We start from the raw sequence: 17,952 nt of genomic DNA on the forward strand, positions 1-17,952 counted from the left end.
TGTGAGTTCTCCCTGTATGCAAAACCTCCTGAAACAAACCAGCCATCCCGTAAGCCGGAGGAGGAGGAGGAGGAGGAGGTTTGAAGGGCCGGGGAGGAGAGAGGAGGTCAGGGGTGGACCCCTGTGCCAGTGAAGTCGCTCAGTCGTGTCCGACTCTTTGCGACCGCATGGACTGTAGCCCACCAGGCTCCTCCGTCCATGGGATTCTCCAGGCCAGAGTGCTGGAGTGGGTTGCCATTTCCTTCTCCAGGGCATCTTCCCGACCCAGGGATCGAATCCACGTCTCCCACCAGGGAAGCTCAAAAGAACTTCTGTGCCAAAGGGGCTGGAATGTCCCCCACAGGCCCTCCCAGCCTTCCCGCGGGGCCGGGACACCTGCAGGCCGGCCCCGCCCCGTGCCCCCCGCGGCCACCAGGCGGCAGCACTCGCGGGCCCCAGGACCGGAGCGCGCCCGCGCGGCGCGCCCGGCGGCTGAGGGTCCCAGGGCTGCGGGAAGCGCCCACGCTCAGCACCACGCCCGCGGCTCCTCACTCCATCAGGGGTCAAGCCTGGGGAAGCGTGAATTTTGACTTTTTTTTTTTTTTTCTTTACGGCGACTTCTTCGAGGACAAGAGGGGGCCCCTCTAAAAGCAGTCTGCAGCAGCTCCAGCCAGGGGCTTCCTAGGCGAGGTCTGGGGAAGCTGAGTCCACGGAGGGGCAGAGGAAGGCAAGAAGAAGAAAGAGAGGGAGGGAGGATGGAAAGAAAGGAAAAGAAAGAGAAGAAGTAAAAAAGGGAAGAAAGCGAAAGAAAGAAGGAAAGAAAAAGAGACTAAATGAGTTCTCTACCCAAGATCAGGTTTTTAAGCAAATGTTGTATTTCAACTTCACTTTTTAAAATTTTAAGGATTTAGCCATCACTGTTAAAATCCACAAGTTGTTAAAAAATTTCCGGAGAGAGAGTGCAGCTCCCAGAGTGAAGGTTTAGAGAAGAGAATGGGGAGTCCTGGAGAGTTTTGATAAGCAAATAGGGCTCCGCGCTCTCGCGCGGTCTCCATTGGCTGTTCCCTCGCCGCCAGATTTTGACACAAATAATCAGATTGAAAATCAGGGAGGGGAACAGAAGAGGAAAACACACACACACATACACACACAGAGGGTGGGAAGAAAAAAAAAAAAAAAAAAGGAGAAGTATCTATTTGTGCCGAGAGTCACGAATTGACCGGGCGGCGCTGATCCGCAGAGAGACGCAGCCAGGTTCTCCCCGGCGGACCGGCTCCGGACAGGTGAGTACTGAGAACGCTCCCGCCTTTCCTTTTGAAATTTGCATATCTCACTTAGAGATTGTTTCCAAGTAGGTTACCTAGTCCCTTTGGCAGTCCTCAGAAGACTAAGGTGGGCTGGAAAAAAATCTCTTTTGTGGAATGTGGCTTTCAGCTCTCGAGCCCAGAGAAGAGATGGCAAGGAAGCAGTCTCAGCTGAGATGCTTCCAGTCCGCGTACCTGGTAGGAATTACCTTCCGCCAACTGCGGGTGATCACCGGGGGGTTTTTGTTGTTGTTTGCTTGTTTGGCCCTAAGTTTCCCCGACCAGGGATAGAACCCGAACCCGAACCGGTGGAAGCTCGGAGTCTTAACCGCTGGACCGCCAGGGAAGTCCCATGAGCACCCTTGGAAGATCTGGTTTTAGGCTGACAGAGGTCACCTGCCTGCACAGAGTCACACCCACACCCCAGCTCTCCCAGGGACCCGGACAGGCAAGGCAGGTCACCCGCGGAGGTGCCCCGAGGCGTCCCCCACCTGTGGGCTCCGACTGGGTCTGTCCCCAGGGCACTCTGAGCCTTTCTTGGCTGTGAAATGAGAGAGTGGGGTTGAGGACTCTGAACGGAGTCCAAGCTTCAGCATCCAGAGTCCCAGGCAACTTTCAGCAAATCTTCAGCACCCAGAGTCCCAGGCAACTTTCACCAAAGTTCCTGGGACACTTGGAGAGGGATGCTCTTCTCATCGGAGCCCCTCAGGGGAGGGGGAGGCTGCCATCTCCACCGTACCCCAGCCTCCGGGAACAAGACACGGGGAGAGATGGTGCCTCAGCCTCTTCTACCTAATTTTGATGGAGAAGCCAAGACAGAATCTGCGTGGGGAGAGGCGCTCGCTCTAAACTAGGGCTTGTTAAGGGGGGCTTGTTAAGAATGTCTGTGGCTATGTGCCTGTGTACATTTTTCTGGGAAGAACATCCACGGTGTTCATGAGACACCGTGGTAGGGAGGGGTGCACGGATTAACCTGCAGGTTCCAGGCGCGGGTCTGGTGGAAGCCAGGCGAGTTGCACCTGCCCGTGTGGGCTCACTCCCTACACGTTTCTGAGTGGACAATGGGGAGAAGATTTCAGGGACTGCCCCCGCAGCGGGTAAGACTCCAAGCTCCAGTGCATGGGCGGACTGGTTCAATCCCTGGTCGGGGAACCAAGATCTCACATGCTGTGCGGCGTGGCTCCCATCGCCCCCCAAAGCAACTATACTCCAATAAAATTCCACTTAAGAAAAAAGATTTCAGTCTTAGTGAGGGGGCACGTTTCTGGTCCTCAGAGGTGGTTTGGAAAGGATTCTTTGCATAAGAAGATGTGTGAGGTTTCTTCCAACTCAGATTTGGGGGGCAGAGGGGGTTCCCTGGAGGTCCAGTGGTTAGCACTCCATGCATCTATTATAGGGGGCATGGGTTCAATCACATCCCTGGTCGGGGAACTAAGATCTGGCAAGTTGAGCAGCCAAAAGGGAAAAAAAAGCTTTGGGGGTCAGAATATCAGTTTCTCAGCAGAAAGTTCTTGGGGATCACCAGAGAGCTCTACCTGCTTGGGTCTGACTGATGGAGCCACTCAAAACCAGGGCAGAGCATTCCCTCCAGGCTGCCAGGACGGTGGGGTGGGGTAGGGGGTTCACGGAGAGTCTTAGGAGTCAGATCTCCAGCCCCCCCCAACCCGGGAAAGCCAGCCTGATCACATGCAATGCTTCACTGTGATACAACATCTCAACCCTTTTCAGAAACAAGAGAAAACTTTACCCCTCCTCAGTCTTAAAGGGGTTTTTGTTCCTTTGTTTCAAGGAATTCAAATCCATGGGAGCAGCTTAGTCTCTCGTTTAGAGATGCTGGGGAAATGTTTTGTTCACTCCCTTTTGTTTTTATTGAGGTAAATGGCACATAACATGAAACGGGCCGTTTGAACCATCTTTGAACTGGCCAGCCCCGGGGCGTTTAGTGCATTCACTTTGTGGTGCTACCATCACCACTGTCCACTCACAGAACGTTTTTCATCTTGCAAAAAACTGAAACTCTGTCCCCATTCCACAGTTACTCCCCATTTTCCCTCCCCCAGCCTCTGGCCCCCACCAGGCTACTTTCTGTCTCTGAACTGGACTACTCTAAGTAACTCACAGAAGTAGAATCATACGGCATTTGTCCTTCCGTGTCTGACTTAATTTCAAGTAGTAATGATGACCTCATTGTTCATCTATGCTGTAACATGGGCCAGTATCTCCTTTCTTTTGGAGACTGAATAATATTCCCTTTCTATGTCTAGACTACATTTTGTTTATCCATTCATCCACCTTTTTTTTCCCACCTTTTTTGGCTATTGTGAATAATGCTGCTATGAACCTGGGGGTACAAATATCTGTTCAAATCCCTGCTTTCAATTCTTTGGGGTATATACCCAGAGGTGGATTCATCCATTCTTTTTTTTTTTTTTTCCTTTAATTTGGCTGTCTTGGGTCTTAGTTGCAGCATGTGGAATCTATTTCCCTGACCAGGGATCAAACCTGGGCCTCCTGCATTGGGAGCTCAGAGTCTTAGCTACTGGACCACCAGATATCCTTTTGACATTACATTCTCTGAACTTACAAAGAAGCTTTTGAGATTCTTCCAAATTTCACGTAGAACTAATGCCCACTCTCTGCTGGGGCCCCGAGAGGGACCAGGGCTCATGCCCCCTGCCTCCTACATGGAATGAGTGGCTTGTTTGTTTGTATGTGTTTCCCCTTGAGTTGTATCTTCAAACATAAAGGAAGTCCAGGGGTCCCTCCTAGCAGATGCTGAGAAACGGAGGCTTTCTCAACCCTCCCAAAAAGGGAACCTGAGTGATGAGTTTCTTAGTCAAGGTGGGTCAGTCCCGCGCTCAGAGACAACGAACCCCAGCATGGGATTTTAGAGCAAAAGGGAAGTTTAGAAATCTCTTAGTCTAACCGTCCTTTTGAGAGATAGGAAAACCAAGCCCCAGGTTGGCGGCAGACAGGGTCAAGTTCAAGGTCACAGAACCCGATTTGGCAGCTCGGGAGGTGCCGTGTTTCGTGGAAACCCCAGGGCAGCTGCTCTGGCTCCAAGTGGAAGTCGGGGTGCAGGGCTGCCCCCCTTCAGAAGCACTGGCCGAGATTCTGACTCGGGGCCAGGGCAGGGGGGGGACCCTCTATCAGGATTGGGGGTTTCTGAAGAGATATTAACAACGAGGCTCTTTCCGGAGGCCCTGATACCATCAAGGCCTCTGTTTTATGAAGAAATCTTGGGCTTCTTTCACAATCTCTGCTCTTAGTTCTTTCTCATAACAGGTTCGTGTGAATCAAAACAGTGTGGTTGTTAATTAACTATAGTATAGGTGATTGGTTCCTGTTTTTTTTTTTTTTTTTTTAAACTCAGCTCACAGGGGCCAGAAGGAAGTTCTCTGGGTGCCTTTGGCCCCCACGGGGAGCTTGATGGCTCAGCTGTAGGCTTGGCTATGCCACTGTCAGTTTGCCAGGCTTAGCGGAGAGAATGTTCTAGGGAGGGAGGGGGAGGGGGTGGGGAGTGGGGGTTATTACTAGAGTAGGCCTCGGGAAACCTTCCTCCATCTGGGGAACCCCAGAAACAGGGACCCCCATGCTCTCTTGTTTAAGTGCCCCCAAATCCCAGAAGTGCCGTTGTGTTATCACCTGAATTCCCATCAGCTGACCTCGAGGGTCTCCTCCGGTTGAGCCCAAGTGGTCCCGGAAGCTTCCTAAAAGGAGTCTGTTCTCTCACCAGCCTCTCCACCCCAAACTCCTCATGAACCCAAGTGGGGCTGGCTGGGTTCCTAAAAAGACCAAAGATAGAGAATCTGTCTTCCTCCCCTCCCCACTCCTGCCCCTCCAGGGAGCCTTCCCCTCCCTGCTCCAGGCAGGCAATCGTCAGTGTTGGAAGGATCGCACGCAGTCCAGCAGAGCGCGGGGCCAGGAATCCAGGCCCTGCAGGGCAGGGGCGATGGGCCCAGCCCCCGTGCAAGGCCCTGGACAAGCCACGTGGCTCTGTCAGCCTCGGGTGTCCCCCTGTGACCCGCGACGACGGTCACTGCCTCCCTCGCCTGGTGGGGGTCAGAATCGGTGACCCCACACTGTCAGCGTTTCCTCCTCAGCTTGTCAGCCCAGCTCCCTCTGCCCTGAACCAGCGCCCACCCCGTGGTCTGACGGTCAAGAGCACGGAGGCCCGGGAGGCGAACCTCTAAGTCTAGCTCCGCCTTGCTCTGGGACCCTGAGCCAGTCTCTCAGCCTCAACTCTTCCTCTGTAGAATGGGGTCATGGCGACTCAGCTCACACGCCAGGCTTATCCGAGCTGAGCTGCAAGAAGTATTCCCCTGTGTTCTAGCTCAGCGGCTCTAACACCTACCTCTGGTTCTAGTTGATCAACTAATAAAATGCTATGTTGTTTTTTTTAAAAAAAATCATGTTTTGATTGAAAGACAGACCACGGTTTTGGAGGCCCCCCAGAACAAAAGGCGAGGAGAACCCAGCCCCCCCGGCCCTCCCCGAGTGTGGAGGTCTCCTCCCACTCTGCCCGGGGTCTGGCCTCCTCTGGGGGCGGGGAGGGGGGCTCCCAAAGCCAAGAGTTAGAAGGGGGAAGGAAGAGGGGGTGTGGGGAGCCCTGGGTGGGGGGAGACGGGGAGGCAGGAGGAAGACTGTCGCTGGGAGATAAGGCGGCCGCGGCTGCCCCACAGTCTGGGGAAGACGGCAGGCCGGCCTGGCCTTTGAGGTCAAAATCTGACGGCTGGACGGGACCCCGGAGGCCTTCAGGTCCCACCCCCTCATTTCAGAGCCCGGAGGGGAGGGGCTTGGAGTGTGTCCCGTGCCCATCCATGCCCGCTGGCTTCAGCCAAGACACCGGGGATGCCACCTGACCCAGCAGGACCAGGCAGCGCCCGCCCAGACCGAGCCTCTGCTCCGCGGGCCGAGGCCCCCCGGGGCACCACGCCAGGCCCCTTACACGCTTGCAATAATTAAAGGTCTTTCTCAGCCCAGCAGCCCCAGGAGGTTGGTTTGTGATCCCCATTCAGCAGATCTGGACACTGAGGCTTCCATCAAGGTGGGGGCTGGGCCTGAGCCGGGCCCCCAGGACGGAGCGGCCACGGCCCAGACTCCTGCTGCCCCCAGAGGGGCAGGCGGGCTGGGCAGGGTTGGTGCCTGCCCTGGGTCGTCCCCTTGGGGAAGGGGTGATCGGGGTCGGCTCCCCAGGCAGGGCTCCAGGCACTCTCTAATCTGCGGGCTCCCAGCCCCCCACCCCGGCCACGGCCTTATCACCCAGAGCCTTGCTGTAGTTTGGAGCTCCCCGCGAGCTGTTTCCCGCGCTCTTTTTCCCGCGCTCTTTTTCCCGCGCTTAGCCCTATCACGCCCGCCCGCAGTCTTGCCCAGCGTGACTCCTCCTCCAGGCCCAAGCAGAGCTGTTGGCGGACAGGCAGTGACTGAGTAATTCCTCCCACTTCTGCCCGCACGGGCCTGGGGGTGGGGCGGACAGAGGACCACCTGATGATGCTCTGTCTCCCGGAGCTCTCAGGAGACCCTCATGGCTGGGATCGGGGAGGTGACACGTTGGGGACAGGGGCCGCAGCTGCTCTGTGCCCCAGAGGGCTCTGCACCCGAAGCCAGGAGGACCGGACGCTCAGGCTGGCCTGGCTCTGCCCTTGCCTGGCCGCTAACCCGCCGGCTGAGTGCTGGGCCTGGGCTGCCCAGGGCTCAGTCCTCGCACTTGGTAGACACTGACCTCCTCCTCCGTGTGCACAAAATGACCTCAGGCCTCCAGCGTTGAGCCTTGAGCCCCGCATACAGCTCCAACCATCCCCTCCACCCACAGGGAGAGAGAAAAGGCCCCTCCTTCCCTGGGGAGCAGGTCCTGGGCTGGGCCGTGGACCAGGGTGGCATCAGCTCTCGACTTACACGATCGATTGTGTGGGGTTTGCGATCGCCGTGGCCTCCCCCGTTGCAGCCCACCTGCCAGGGTCCCCTCTGATAGGCATTGAGCGCATACAGTGGGCTCGCCGGCCTCTGGAACCTGGAGGCCCCACCTTACAGAGAAGATAACAGGCCCAGAGAGGTTAAGCGACGGCCCCAAACTGCACAGCAGGTGAGCTGGGATTCCAGCCTGCGAGCATCTGACTCCCAAACTGAGCTCAGACCGCAAGTTTCCACGGTCTCTGAATGCAGACCCCAGTGGGATGAGGAAGCAGGTTTCTGGGCACAGGGTCCACAGTGGGTCACAAATGGAGGTACCCCTGGCCTTCGTTCTCTCTTCCCAGCATAACTCAGGGCATGCAGCAGGAGCAGTCTGATCTGGGATCTTCTAGAAGGGAGTGTATTGGTTTCCCAGCAAGAGAGCAGTGAGGGACGTTAGGCTTTGTAGCTGCCATAACGAAACACCAGGGCTTCCCTGGTGGTTCAGTGACTTAGACTCAGCACTCCCAATTCAGGGGGGCCTGGGTTCAATCCCTGGTCAGGGAACTGGATCCGGAACGCCACAGCTAAAGATCAAAGATCCCGCGGGCTGCAGCTGAGACCTGGTGCAGGCAACTGAAGGGAAGTGAAGTCGCTCAGTCGTGTCCGACTCTTTGCAACCCTGTGGACTGCAGCCTACCAGGATCCTCTGTCCATGGGATTTTCCAGGCAAGAGTACTGGAGTGGGTTGCCATTTCCTTCTCCAGGGGATCTTCCCGACCCAGGGATTGAACCCGGGTCTCCCACATTCCAGGCAGACGCTGTACTATCTGAGCCACCAGGGAAGTAACTAACTCAATACAAATAAATATTAGAACAAAACTCACAAACCAGGTGGCTTAACCCCCAGGAGCAGATTCTCTCAGGGTTCTGGAGTCTAGAAATCCAAAGTCAGAATGTCGGCAAAGTCAGCTCCTTCTGGAGGTTCTGAGGGATGGTCCATTTCGGACCTCTCTCCTGGCTTCTGGTGGTGGCCAGCTAGCCTTGGCTCGGGGCTACATCCCTCCAGCCCCTGCCTCCGTCTCCATGTGGCCTTCCTGTGTGCACCTGGGTCGTGTGTCCACATTTCCTTCTTCTTAGGACACGAGTCATATTGAATCTAGGGTCTCACTGAACCCGATGTGACCTCAGCTTCACTTGATTGCATCTACAAAGACCCTATTTTCAAGCAAGGTCACAGTCACAGGTTACGGGTGGACGCAAACTTTAAGGGGACACTATTCAACCCAGGAGGGCTTCCCTGCTGGCTCAGTGGTAAAGAGACTGCCTGCCAATGAAGGAGACACGGGTTCCATCCCTGGGTTGGGAAGATTCTCCTGGAGGAGGAAGTGGAAATGAACTCCTGTATTCTTGCCTGGGAAATCCCATGGACAGAGGAGCCTGAGGGGCGACCACGGGGTCACAAAGAGTCGGACACGATTTAGTGGCTGAGCATGCAGGCACGCTCATCCAACCCAAGTCAGCGGATTCTGATTTTAGGAGGAGGCCCTGAAACATAAAGGAGCATTTTCCTTCTTGTCCCACCTAACCCTTCTCACCCTCTCTCCCGGTAGGTGTGGGGCACCCGCTGACAATGCCACGCTCCTTCCTGGTGAAGAGCAAGAAGGCTCACACCTACCACCAGCCCCGTGCCCAGGAGGATGAGCTGCTCTGGCCGCCGGCCCTTGGCCCTGGTGAGTCCGAGGCCGCACCCACCGGCCTTGCTGCCCCACGAGAGGGGGACGCAGGAGCATCCCATCTGGAAGTAGCCGCTCTTTTGAGTCTGGAATCAGGAGGGGCTCAGTAAATGCTGGTTGAATGAATGAATGGATGGATGGCTGCCCCATCTCTTCTCAGCCTGTGGGGGTGATGAGCGCATCCTGATTGGATCTGGCCCTCAGCCGCTGACACGTGATTTGTGATCGGAGGGCTGATCCAGGGCTGAAGTTGGGTGCTTGGAAAAATGGAGCTCTCCAGGGGGTGGGGGTGGGGGGCTCCTCCTGGTCTCCACCCTGCTCCCAGCATCCTGGGTAGAAGCCCCTGAGTGTGACTCTCCAGGAGCAGCCGCAGGGAGTCTCTCTCTGGTGTCCCCCACCCCCAAACTCTTACCAGATCTCTAAGCAGAGCTAAAGTCTGACCGTCTTGTCTCCCCAACAGTGGCCAGGGACCAGGTCCCGAGCACCATCCCTGTCCTCAGCTCCCTGTTCCCAAACCAGCGCCTGGACTGGACGGACCTCAAACGGGAGCCGCAGCTGGAGCTGGAGCAGAGCCCGATGACCCGGATGGCCTCGGGCCCAGGTGCCCAGCCCGGGGCCCCCGCCTCTCCCCAGTGGGCGCAACGGGACTCAGAGGGTGGGCAGGGTCCCTTGGAGCTGTGGAGTCAGGAAGGGTCGACAGTCTGGGCTCTCAGGCTTCTGCTTGGATCCCTCCAGGACGGCGAGCTTATTCCCTGCTGAGAACCCCCGTGTGGTGGGCAGGCTGCGCAGGCCCACGCGGTGGGCGAGATGGGTGCTCTGCAGGGGTTGGGGTGCTTTTCTGAACTGAAAAGTTGAGGAGTCACAGTGAGCACCCAGACCTTCCCCCCGCAGGAAATAATTCGGGCTGCACACCAAAGCCTCAGCGTGGGGTCACGGTGGAGGGTGGCGGGGAGCAGGCGCCTGTTCTTAGTGTCACCACTAGACGAACATCCCACCCTCCACAGAAGGACCTGCTGTGACGTCCCGACCCCAGGATGGGGACTCGCCCTCCTCCGACTCACCCCCGTTCTACAAGCCCAGCTTCTCCTGGGACGCCCTGGCCTCCTCCTATGGCCACAGCTACCGGCAGGCCCCCTCCACCATGCAGTCCGCCTTCCTGGAACGCTCCGTCAGCCTGTATGGCAGCCCTCTGGTGCCCAGCGCCGAGCCACCCTTGGACTTCAGCCTCCACTACTCCCCGGGCATGGACGCGTACCACTGCATCAAATGCAGCAAGGTGGGCTGCCGGGCCTGCTCGTACCCCCTCCCCAGCACCCTGGCAGCCACGAGTGTCCCTAGTTGGGCACCCCCTGTGCTGTGACTCGGGTCCTCTGGTGGGATCAAGAGTTCACAGTGTTCGTCTTCATCATCACTCTGAGCCCTGACCGCGTGTTAGGCCCTGTGCTAAGCACTTGATGTGCATGAGCTCCAGGAGGTAGACGAAGGGCTAAAGTTCAGAGAGGTTGAGTCACTTGCCCCAGAACACACAGCAAGTAGCTGTCAGAACCACCATGCCCACTTGGCTCTGCCCAACTCCCGCATCTTAACCACTAGGCAACTCAGCCTCCAGACAGGGCCAGAAGGGGCCTTCCAGATCTGCCCTCCCTTGCCATTCTATAGCCAGGAAAACCAGACGCAGAGAGGGACAGAGACCTTCCCAGGACACACACACGCGCCAGCAGAGTCAGCAGCCCAGTGATGGCTGGCTTGCGTCCTCCTCTGGACGTCCACCTGCGGCCGAGCTGGGCGCCCCCTCCCCCCTGCAGCCCCCTGGCCTCACGCTCTGCCCTCCCCCGCAGGTGTTCTCCACCCCCCACGGGCTGGAGGTGCACGCCCGCCGCTCTCACAGCGGGACCCGGCCCTTCGCCTGCGACGTCTGCGGGAAAACCTTCGGCCACTCCGTGAGCCTGGAGCAGCACACGCACGTCCACTCCCAGGTGGGCAGCTGGCCGGGCACACGAGCCCCGGGGCTCTCCCCAGGAATCCTAGGGGGCTGGGGGTGGGTCTCTCTCCACGCCCCTGAGAGTGACAGACTGGGGCCCCTTATCGTCTGCCTCCTTGATCTGGGTGTCCATCCGCTGCCCTTAACAGTCCCTGACAGATCAGGCCGGCTCTGCGTACAATTGGAAGAGGCTAGGGGCTCGGGTGGGATGTCAGGTGGGTGTCTGGGATGCTGAGGAGCGGCCCCGCCTTCTGGGCGCTCAGGGCACTTTTCTCCCCTTTGAGGCCCTTGACTCTTGGAATCCGGGAGTCAGGTTTAAATGTTCATCTCGTCCACTTAGCCCTGCCTGATGCCAAGATCCCTTCTTCAGGATCCCATTCCAGGGAAAGCACCTGATACTGCCCTGAGGGCTAACACCTGGGTAGATCTGAAAGCTCAGGAGGAGAAACAGGCCGGGATGGTGAGAGCGTCCGTTCGTGATCACGTTCACAGTCACGCCAGCTGCCGGCTCGGTTCTCGACCTCCAATCCTCCCAATGACCCTTTGAGGTCACTACTCACTAGTCCAATGTACAGATGAGGAAACTGAGTCTCAGGGAGGTTGAATGACTTGCCCAAGGTCATGTGGCGAGTAAGAGGCAGCAGCCAGATTCGGGGCCCCCAGAATTCACTCTTAAGCAAACCACAAGGTGCCCCAACAGGACACCGCTCAGCCGCCAGGCTCGGCCCTTCTGGGAGGGGCAGGAATGGGGGTGCCCTGCGTCTTGTTCCTCCAGGCCCTGTCCTTGAGGCCACCCCAACGGAGTGTCCTATTCCTCAGGGGATCCCGGCCGGGTCCAGTCCTCCGCCCAGCTTGGCAGCCCCAGGCCGCGAGGCCCCACCTGACCCCCCGGGGCCTCGTTTCCTCCGGCAGGAGCGCAGCTTCGAGTGCCGGATGTGCGGCAAGGCCTTCAAGCGCTCGTCCACCCTGTCCACGCACCTGCTCATCCACTCGGACACGCGGCCCTACCCCTGCCAGTTCTGCGGCAAGCGCTTCCACCAGAAGTCCGACATGAAAAAGCACACCTACATCCACACCGGTGAGGCCTGGGCTCCGCTCCACCCCACCGCCCCTCACCCGCCCGGGCACCCCCAGCCCCTCCAAGCACCCCGCAGGGCCCAGGCCGAGCCTCTGAGTGTCCCCGCCGATCACTGTTCGAAGGTCCAGGCTTTAGGACCTGGCTGCGGGGAGGGCAGGGGGGTGTCAGGCTGCCAGGGGAGGCTGCTCCCTTCCAACTGGAGGGCTGGACGCTGTGCTGCTTAAAGGAAAGAAAATGCACAAAAAAAATACCGGAAGGAGAGAGCAAAATGTCAGCACTGTGACCCACGGGCAGAAGTGAGAGTGGCAGGTGAATTCCTCCTGCCGCCATCATTCCTTCCTTCACTCATTCTCCCACTCATTCATTCCCCACTTGTCATTCATTCATCCTCTAGGCATTCATTTATTCATTCCCCAATTCATGCCCACACACATACATTCCCCAGTCTATCATTCATTCATCCCTCCAGATACTCATTCATTCATTCCTCCACTCATGCATCCCCCATTTGTCTTTCTTTCATCCTCTATGCATTCATTTATTCAGTCCCCAATTCACACCCACACTCATTCATTCATCCCTCCACTCATTCATTCCCCATTCTACCGTTCATTTGTCACTCCAGATATTCATTCGTTCATTCCTCCACTCATCCATTCCCCATTTGTCATTCATTCATTCCCCAGTTCACTTCCACATTCATTCTATTCCTCATCCTATCATTCATTCATCCCTCCAACTATGCATTCATTCCTCCACTCATTCATTCCTCCCACAGCCGGTCATCCATTCATTCTATCATCCATTCACCCCTCCAGCCATCTGTTCATTCATATCTCCATTCATTCATTCCCCCAGTCATTCATTCCTCAGCTGCTGACCAGCGCCTCTTTTGTGCAGAGCCCTGGGCCAGGTGCTGGGCTCCATTGGTAAACAAAGTGGACCCAGAACTGGGATACAGTTCCCTGAAAGGGGTGGGTGGTCAGACTTTTTCTTGCCTCCCTTTTCTAATAATTTTCAAAAGCGAATGTGAGATAAAACATAATAAAGTCCCAGAGAACAAATGCAGGGCACCTGGCCCGGGCGACCCTGACCCTGTCTCTGCTGCCGCAGGTGAGAAGCCACACAAGTGCCAGGTGTGCGGGAAGGCCTTCAGCCAGAGCTCCAACCTCATCACCCACAGCCGGAAGCACACGGGCTTCAAGCCTTTCAGCTGTGAGCTGTGCGCCAAGGGCTTCCAGCGCAAAGTGGACCTGCGGCGGCACCGGGAGAGCCAGCACAACCTCAAGTGAGGCTGCCCTGAGCCCGGCTCCCCGCCGGCCTCGAGACCGTGTCACCTGGAGAGAGGCCAGTCTCACACACCCAGATCCCCAGTCTCGTGGAGGCAGCCCTGGACAGGACTCATCCAACTTGGTTTGAGACTCAAATTGCTGTGTGACCTCAAGGAAGTCACCTTCCCTCTCTGGACCAGCATTTCCCCTGCCGCTGCAAAGGGGCAGCTGGGCCTTTTCCAAGCCGATGCTGTCTGCAGGTCCGGGAGCTCAGAGCCTTCCCCTGTCAGAGCCCAGGAGGCCAGAGTAGCCCCAGGTGGGCCCAGAGAAATCCTCCCCTATTTGCTGCCCCCGGGGATCGGGTCAGCTTGGCTTTCAGCAGGCCTCTTTCTGGGAGATGGTCAGAGCCATCTCCCGCCTCAGTGGGAGGCCTAGCACCCCTCTGCTTCAGCCGGCTGATCCCCACTTCTGACGGGCACTCGGGCCACGGGGATTCCAGTTCTGCTGTCAGACCATGGAGAAGCCAGCAGTCACTGCTGTCAAAAGCCTGCTCCTCTCAACAGCTGTAAATAAAAATAAAGACACCCCTTTACTTACATTTGACCAGCATTTGTTCAGTGCCTACTGGGTATGAATTACTGCTTGAGGCTTTGGGGAGGGATGGTACGGAGTCTTAAAAAGCAGAGAAAGCTCTGTAGTCACTCACAGACACGTTGAGAGACCAAACAGGTAAGCGCCGGGGCAGAGCCGTGGAGACCCCTGTGACAGGACGGCAGGCGGGGCCAGGTGGGCGTAGCCGGGGGCACTCTGTTTCCTGTGACCGCTCTAACAAGTCACGCCAGCTTGGCGGCTTCAGCAACACCAAGGGGGACTTCCCTGGTGGTCCGGTGGTTAAGACTCCACGCTTCCAATGCAGGGGGCGCAGGTTCGATCCCTGGCTGGGGAACTAGGATTCTGCATGCTATACAGTCTGCTCAGTCATGTCCAACTCTTTGTGACCCTGTGGACGGCAGCCCGCCAGGCTCCTCTGTCCACAGGGAGTCTCCAGGCAAGAACACTGGAGTGGGTGGCCATGCCCTCCTCCATGGGATCTTCCCCACCCAGGGATCGCAGCGTGGCCAAAAAAATTAAAACAAAAACACAAAGGCATTCTCTTACAGATGTGGAGGTCAGAAATCCAAAGGGCGTCTCACAAGGCTAGAAGTCAAGGTGTCAGGAAGCTGGTTCCTTCTGGAGACTTCGAGGGACACTCTGCTGCCGCTTTTTTTCCAGCCTATATCCCTCAGCTTGTGGCCTCCTCATCTCCAGACTGCATCCCTCTGATCTCCCATCAGCCCACCTCCTTTCTCTGCGTTTGACCTGCTGGCTTCCCTCTCGTAAGGACCCTTGTGATCACATCGGGCCCCACCTGGATCACCCGGGAGACCCTTCCCGTCGCAAGGTCCTTAATGGAATCACTGTGGTAGGCGGAATAATGGTCCCCAGAGGCCTCCCTAGTGGCTCAGTGGTAAAGAATCTGCCTGCCAATAGAGGAGACACAGGTTCAACCCCTGGGCTGGGAAGATCTCATACGTGTCTCGAAGCAGCTAGGCCAGCGGGCCACAACTACTGAAGCCCGTGTAGTGGGACCAGAGAAAAGCTGCACACGCAAGGAAGACTCAGCATAGCCCATAAATAAATTAATCAATATTTTAAAATAAGTTTAAAAAAAGAATGCCCCCCAAAACAAAATCATGTCCTCATGCCTGAAACTTGTGACAATCATCTCATAGAGCAGAGGAGACTTGGCAGGTGTGATTACATTAAGCCTGGTGTGGCCCCTCACTGCTGCTGCTGCTGCTAAATCACTTCAGTCGTGTCCAACTCTGTGTGACCCCATAGACGGCAGCCCACCAGGCTCCCCCATCCCTGGGATTCTCCAGGCAAGAACACTAGAGTGGGCTGCCATTTCCTTCTCCAGTGCATGAAAGTGAAAAGTGAAAGGGAAGTCACTCAGTCATGTCCGACTCTTATCGACCCCATGGACTGCAGCCTACCAGGCTCCTCCGTCCATGGGATTTTCCAGGCAAGAGTACTGGAGTGGGGTGCCATTGCCTTCTCCGGTAGCCCCTCACTAGCTGCCAGATTCTCCTTTGTAAAATGATGAATGTAGCAGTCCTCCCTGTGGGCTGTGAGAGGATCCCCTGAGGCCATGTCTGTACCGCAGTGAGCCCGGCCCAGCACATGGTAAGTGTTGCTCGGCCATGAACATGCCCTCTTGAAGTCCTGACTGTCCTACAAGGCCTGCTCAAGTGCTGCCTCCTCCAAGAAGGCTCCTTGGTCATTCCAGCCAGAGTTCTTCTCCTGCTTCTAAACACGGAGCTCCTTGGGCTCCTCGCGTGCAGCTCAGAACACACTGAGCCTGCACTAGTAGTTATCTATGGATAAGCTTCCTCTCTGCTAGAAGGAATTCCCTCTGGGCTCTGGCTTTCAGCACCAAGCCCGTGCCTGGTCCGCTGCAATGAACACTTGTGAATGAATCACTTCCAGGTGCCAGGCTAGGCCCAAGGTTGCTCGACATTGTCTCTGACCCACACGGCCCTCTGCAAAGGAGATGTCGTTATCCCATGTTACAAAGCGGGTGTAAATGAGGCTCAGAGAGGTCACGCATCTTGCCCAAGGTCACCCAGCAGGTAAGTGCAGAGCTGGGATCATTTGATCCATGTCTTCTTTGAGTTTCTGTTTGCCTTTCTTCCCAACGACATCTGCGATGTTTGCTGTCCTCCACGGTGAGTCTAGAGGTTTCTGAGGCCCCTGGGGAATGGTAAATCCCTGGGCTCCCAGGCTCTGGGTTTGGCTGGGCAGGACCCCTTGGCCTACTTCATTGCAGAGGCCCTTCCTGTTTACTTTAGCAAGAATTCCCCTGCACAAACCCGTCAGGTGTGCGGAGGGTGGGGTGGAGGCTTGAGATTTGCATACGAGGGTGGTCTGGTCTCCTCAGCAGGCTTTCAGATCCTGTCCTGCCATTGACCTTGCTCTTGAAGTCCGAGGAAGACAGCCTCTGGCAGCCAATCCAACGGAGGCGCTGGGGCCCTGGAGACCCCTGCTCCCGCCCCTCCTCCCATCCACAGGGACCCTGTGGCCCAGAGAGGGAAGAAAACTTGCCCAAAGCCGCACAGCAGAATCAGGCTCACCTGGAGTGAGCCTGCACCTCCCAGAGACGGGAACACACACATACACACACACACACACACACACACACACACGTGCACACGGAGGAGATACTTTGCATGCTCCTTGTTTGCTAAACAAAACCACTCTAATATCAGGATTTCAGCCACTTCTGCGGCAGGGCGGGGCTAGGAAGAGGAGCTCTTTCTTCAAGAAAGACAAGGCGTCTTTCTTCCTCCGCTGAGGTTGGGAGAGTGGGATTGCTCACGTCGACCCCTCCGCCCAGTGCCCATGACAGGGTGGTGAGGCGGGGGCTGCAGCCTCGGAGCAGGAGGCCGGAACCCCACCTCCACGCACACTGCGGAGACAGGGGGTCAGCGCACAGGCAGGTATCCGATTGTGAAACCTGCTTCCTGGGAAGAGTCCACGGGGTGTGGGAGGGGCAGGGGAGGGCAGAGCCACCCTGCCGCCCCTTCCCTGCGCCCACCCCTCACCCAGCCTTGGGAACCCCAGGGCGGTCCCAGGGAGGATGGGCTACCCGCGCGGAGCCGCGGCCCTGGAGAAGGCCTGCAGGTCAGCGTCAGCCCACAAGCCAGCAAGCTGTGCTCAGGCCCATGAGAGCATCTCAGCCTTTGGGACAGCAGGGCTTCACTCAGCACGCTGGGGTCGGGGGGGGGCCCAACCACATGGGTGCAGTGGGCCCTCCAGCTGCTGTGATTGGAGGGAGTCCAGTTGCTCATTCTCTGCGTCCCAGTCCACTACCACTCCCCCTCGTCTGAGATGCCCAGCGTGGAGTCCCCACGTGTGAAGCCCCATCCAGCCCTGAGAAGACTGCCCGGGGCTTCCCTTTCCTGCAGGAGGGAAAGGGCCCGGGGGGCGGAGTTGCTGGCCCCCCCGCCCCGTCACATGGCCTATTGGCTGTGACGTCACACAGAATCCAGATCTTCTGACCCTCCGGTCTAGGGCCTCTCTACCAGAACAGTGAGACTGATTGCACCATGCCAGGGCCAGGGGACCCTGCTTACAGAAAACTCGGCGTCAGTGGCAGCCTCTGAGGCTGTGTGGGAGATGAGGGGTGGCTGGACTGTGGCACTGGCCCGGCTGCTGGGGACTGGAAGGGTGTGGATGGAACAAGTCAGACATGGTGTCGGTAACTCAACTCGGAGGATTGATTTACTCCGGGGTACGTAACAAAACCGATATTTTAATATTAAAATGAACTGGTCAAGTCAGGAAGCAGAATGCAACATTTGAATCAATTTTCGGATGGAATGTCCCACCGGTGGTGGCAGCTTCTGGTGACACCCTCAGGCCCCGGCCAGCCCCGGAGGGACACGCTGGGAGAGGCCAGGCGGCCCTCCGTGGAAATCAGTGGTTGGCATGGAAACGAACCTCCCAGGGGCAGTCCGTCCAGGCATTTGCACAGTGGTTGAGCTGACCCCAGCCTGTTAGGAGGGGACCTCCCCACCCTGCCCAGCCTCAGCAGGGACCCGGGAGGAGCTCGGGGCGGCTGGTGTTGCTGTCACCCCAAGACTGACTGAGAACCTGGCTTAGAACCGCCTCC

General features: G+C 57.2%; 1 protein-coding gene across 2 annotated transcripts; it reads left to right on the forward strand.

Annotated features, from left to right (window-relative positions):
* The first annotated feature begins 1,110 nt into the window (after positions 1–1,110).
* GFI1B (growth factor independent 1B transcriptional repressor) lies at positions 1,111–13,834 on the forward strand. 2 transcript variants are annotated; one of them, XM_043470541.1, is made up of 7 exons: positions 1,111–1,262; positions 8,786–8,905; positions 9,369–9,509; positions 9,913–10,184; positions 10,747–10,884; positions 11,709–11,967; positions 13,081–13,834. In XM_043470541.1, exons 2-7 carry the CDS (start codon positions 8,806–8,808, stop codon positions 13,257–13,259), a joined length of 1,089 nt encoding a protein of 362 aa, XP_043326476.1. In that variant the 5' UTR covers positions 1,111–1,262; positions 8,786–8,805; the 3' UTR covers positions 13,260–13,834. The 2 variants fall into 2 exon arrangements, with proteins under 2 accessions (XP_043326476.1, XP_043326477.1); XM_043470542.1 differs by having other exon boundaries at positions 11,802–11,967.
* The last annotated feature ends 4,118 nt before the right edge of the window (positions 13,835–17,952 follow it).

The sequence above is a fragment of the Cervus canadensis genome, chromosome 5, assembly GCF_019320065.1.
Source record: "Cervus canadensis isolate Bull #8, Minnesota chromosome 5, ASM1932006v1, whole genome shotgun sequence".
Taxonomy (NCBI): Eukaryota; Metazoa; Chordata; class Mammalia; order Artiodactyla; family Cervidae; genus Cervus; species Cervus canadensis.

Excerpts from the sequence above, each read along its gene's own strand:
- GFI1B (XM_043470541.1), top strand. The coding sequence starts at position 8,806 with ATGCCACGCTCCTTCCTGGTGAAGAGCAAGAAGGCTCACACCTACCAC. Across the intron at positions 8,906-9,368 it reads GCCGCCGGCCCTTGGCCCTG|TGGCCAGGGACCAGGTCCCG; the intron begins GTGAGTCCGAGG and ends TCTCCCCAACAG. Across the intron at positions 9,510-9,912 it reads CCGGATGGCCTCGGGCCCAG|AAGGACCTGCTGTGACGTCC; the intron begins GTGCCCAGCCCG and ends CACCCTCCACAG.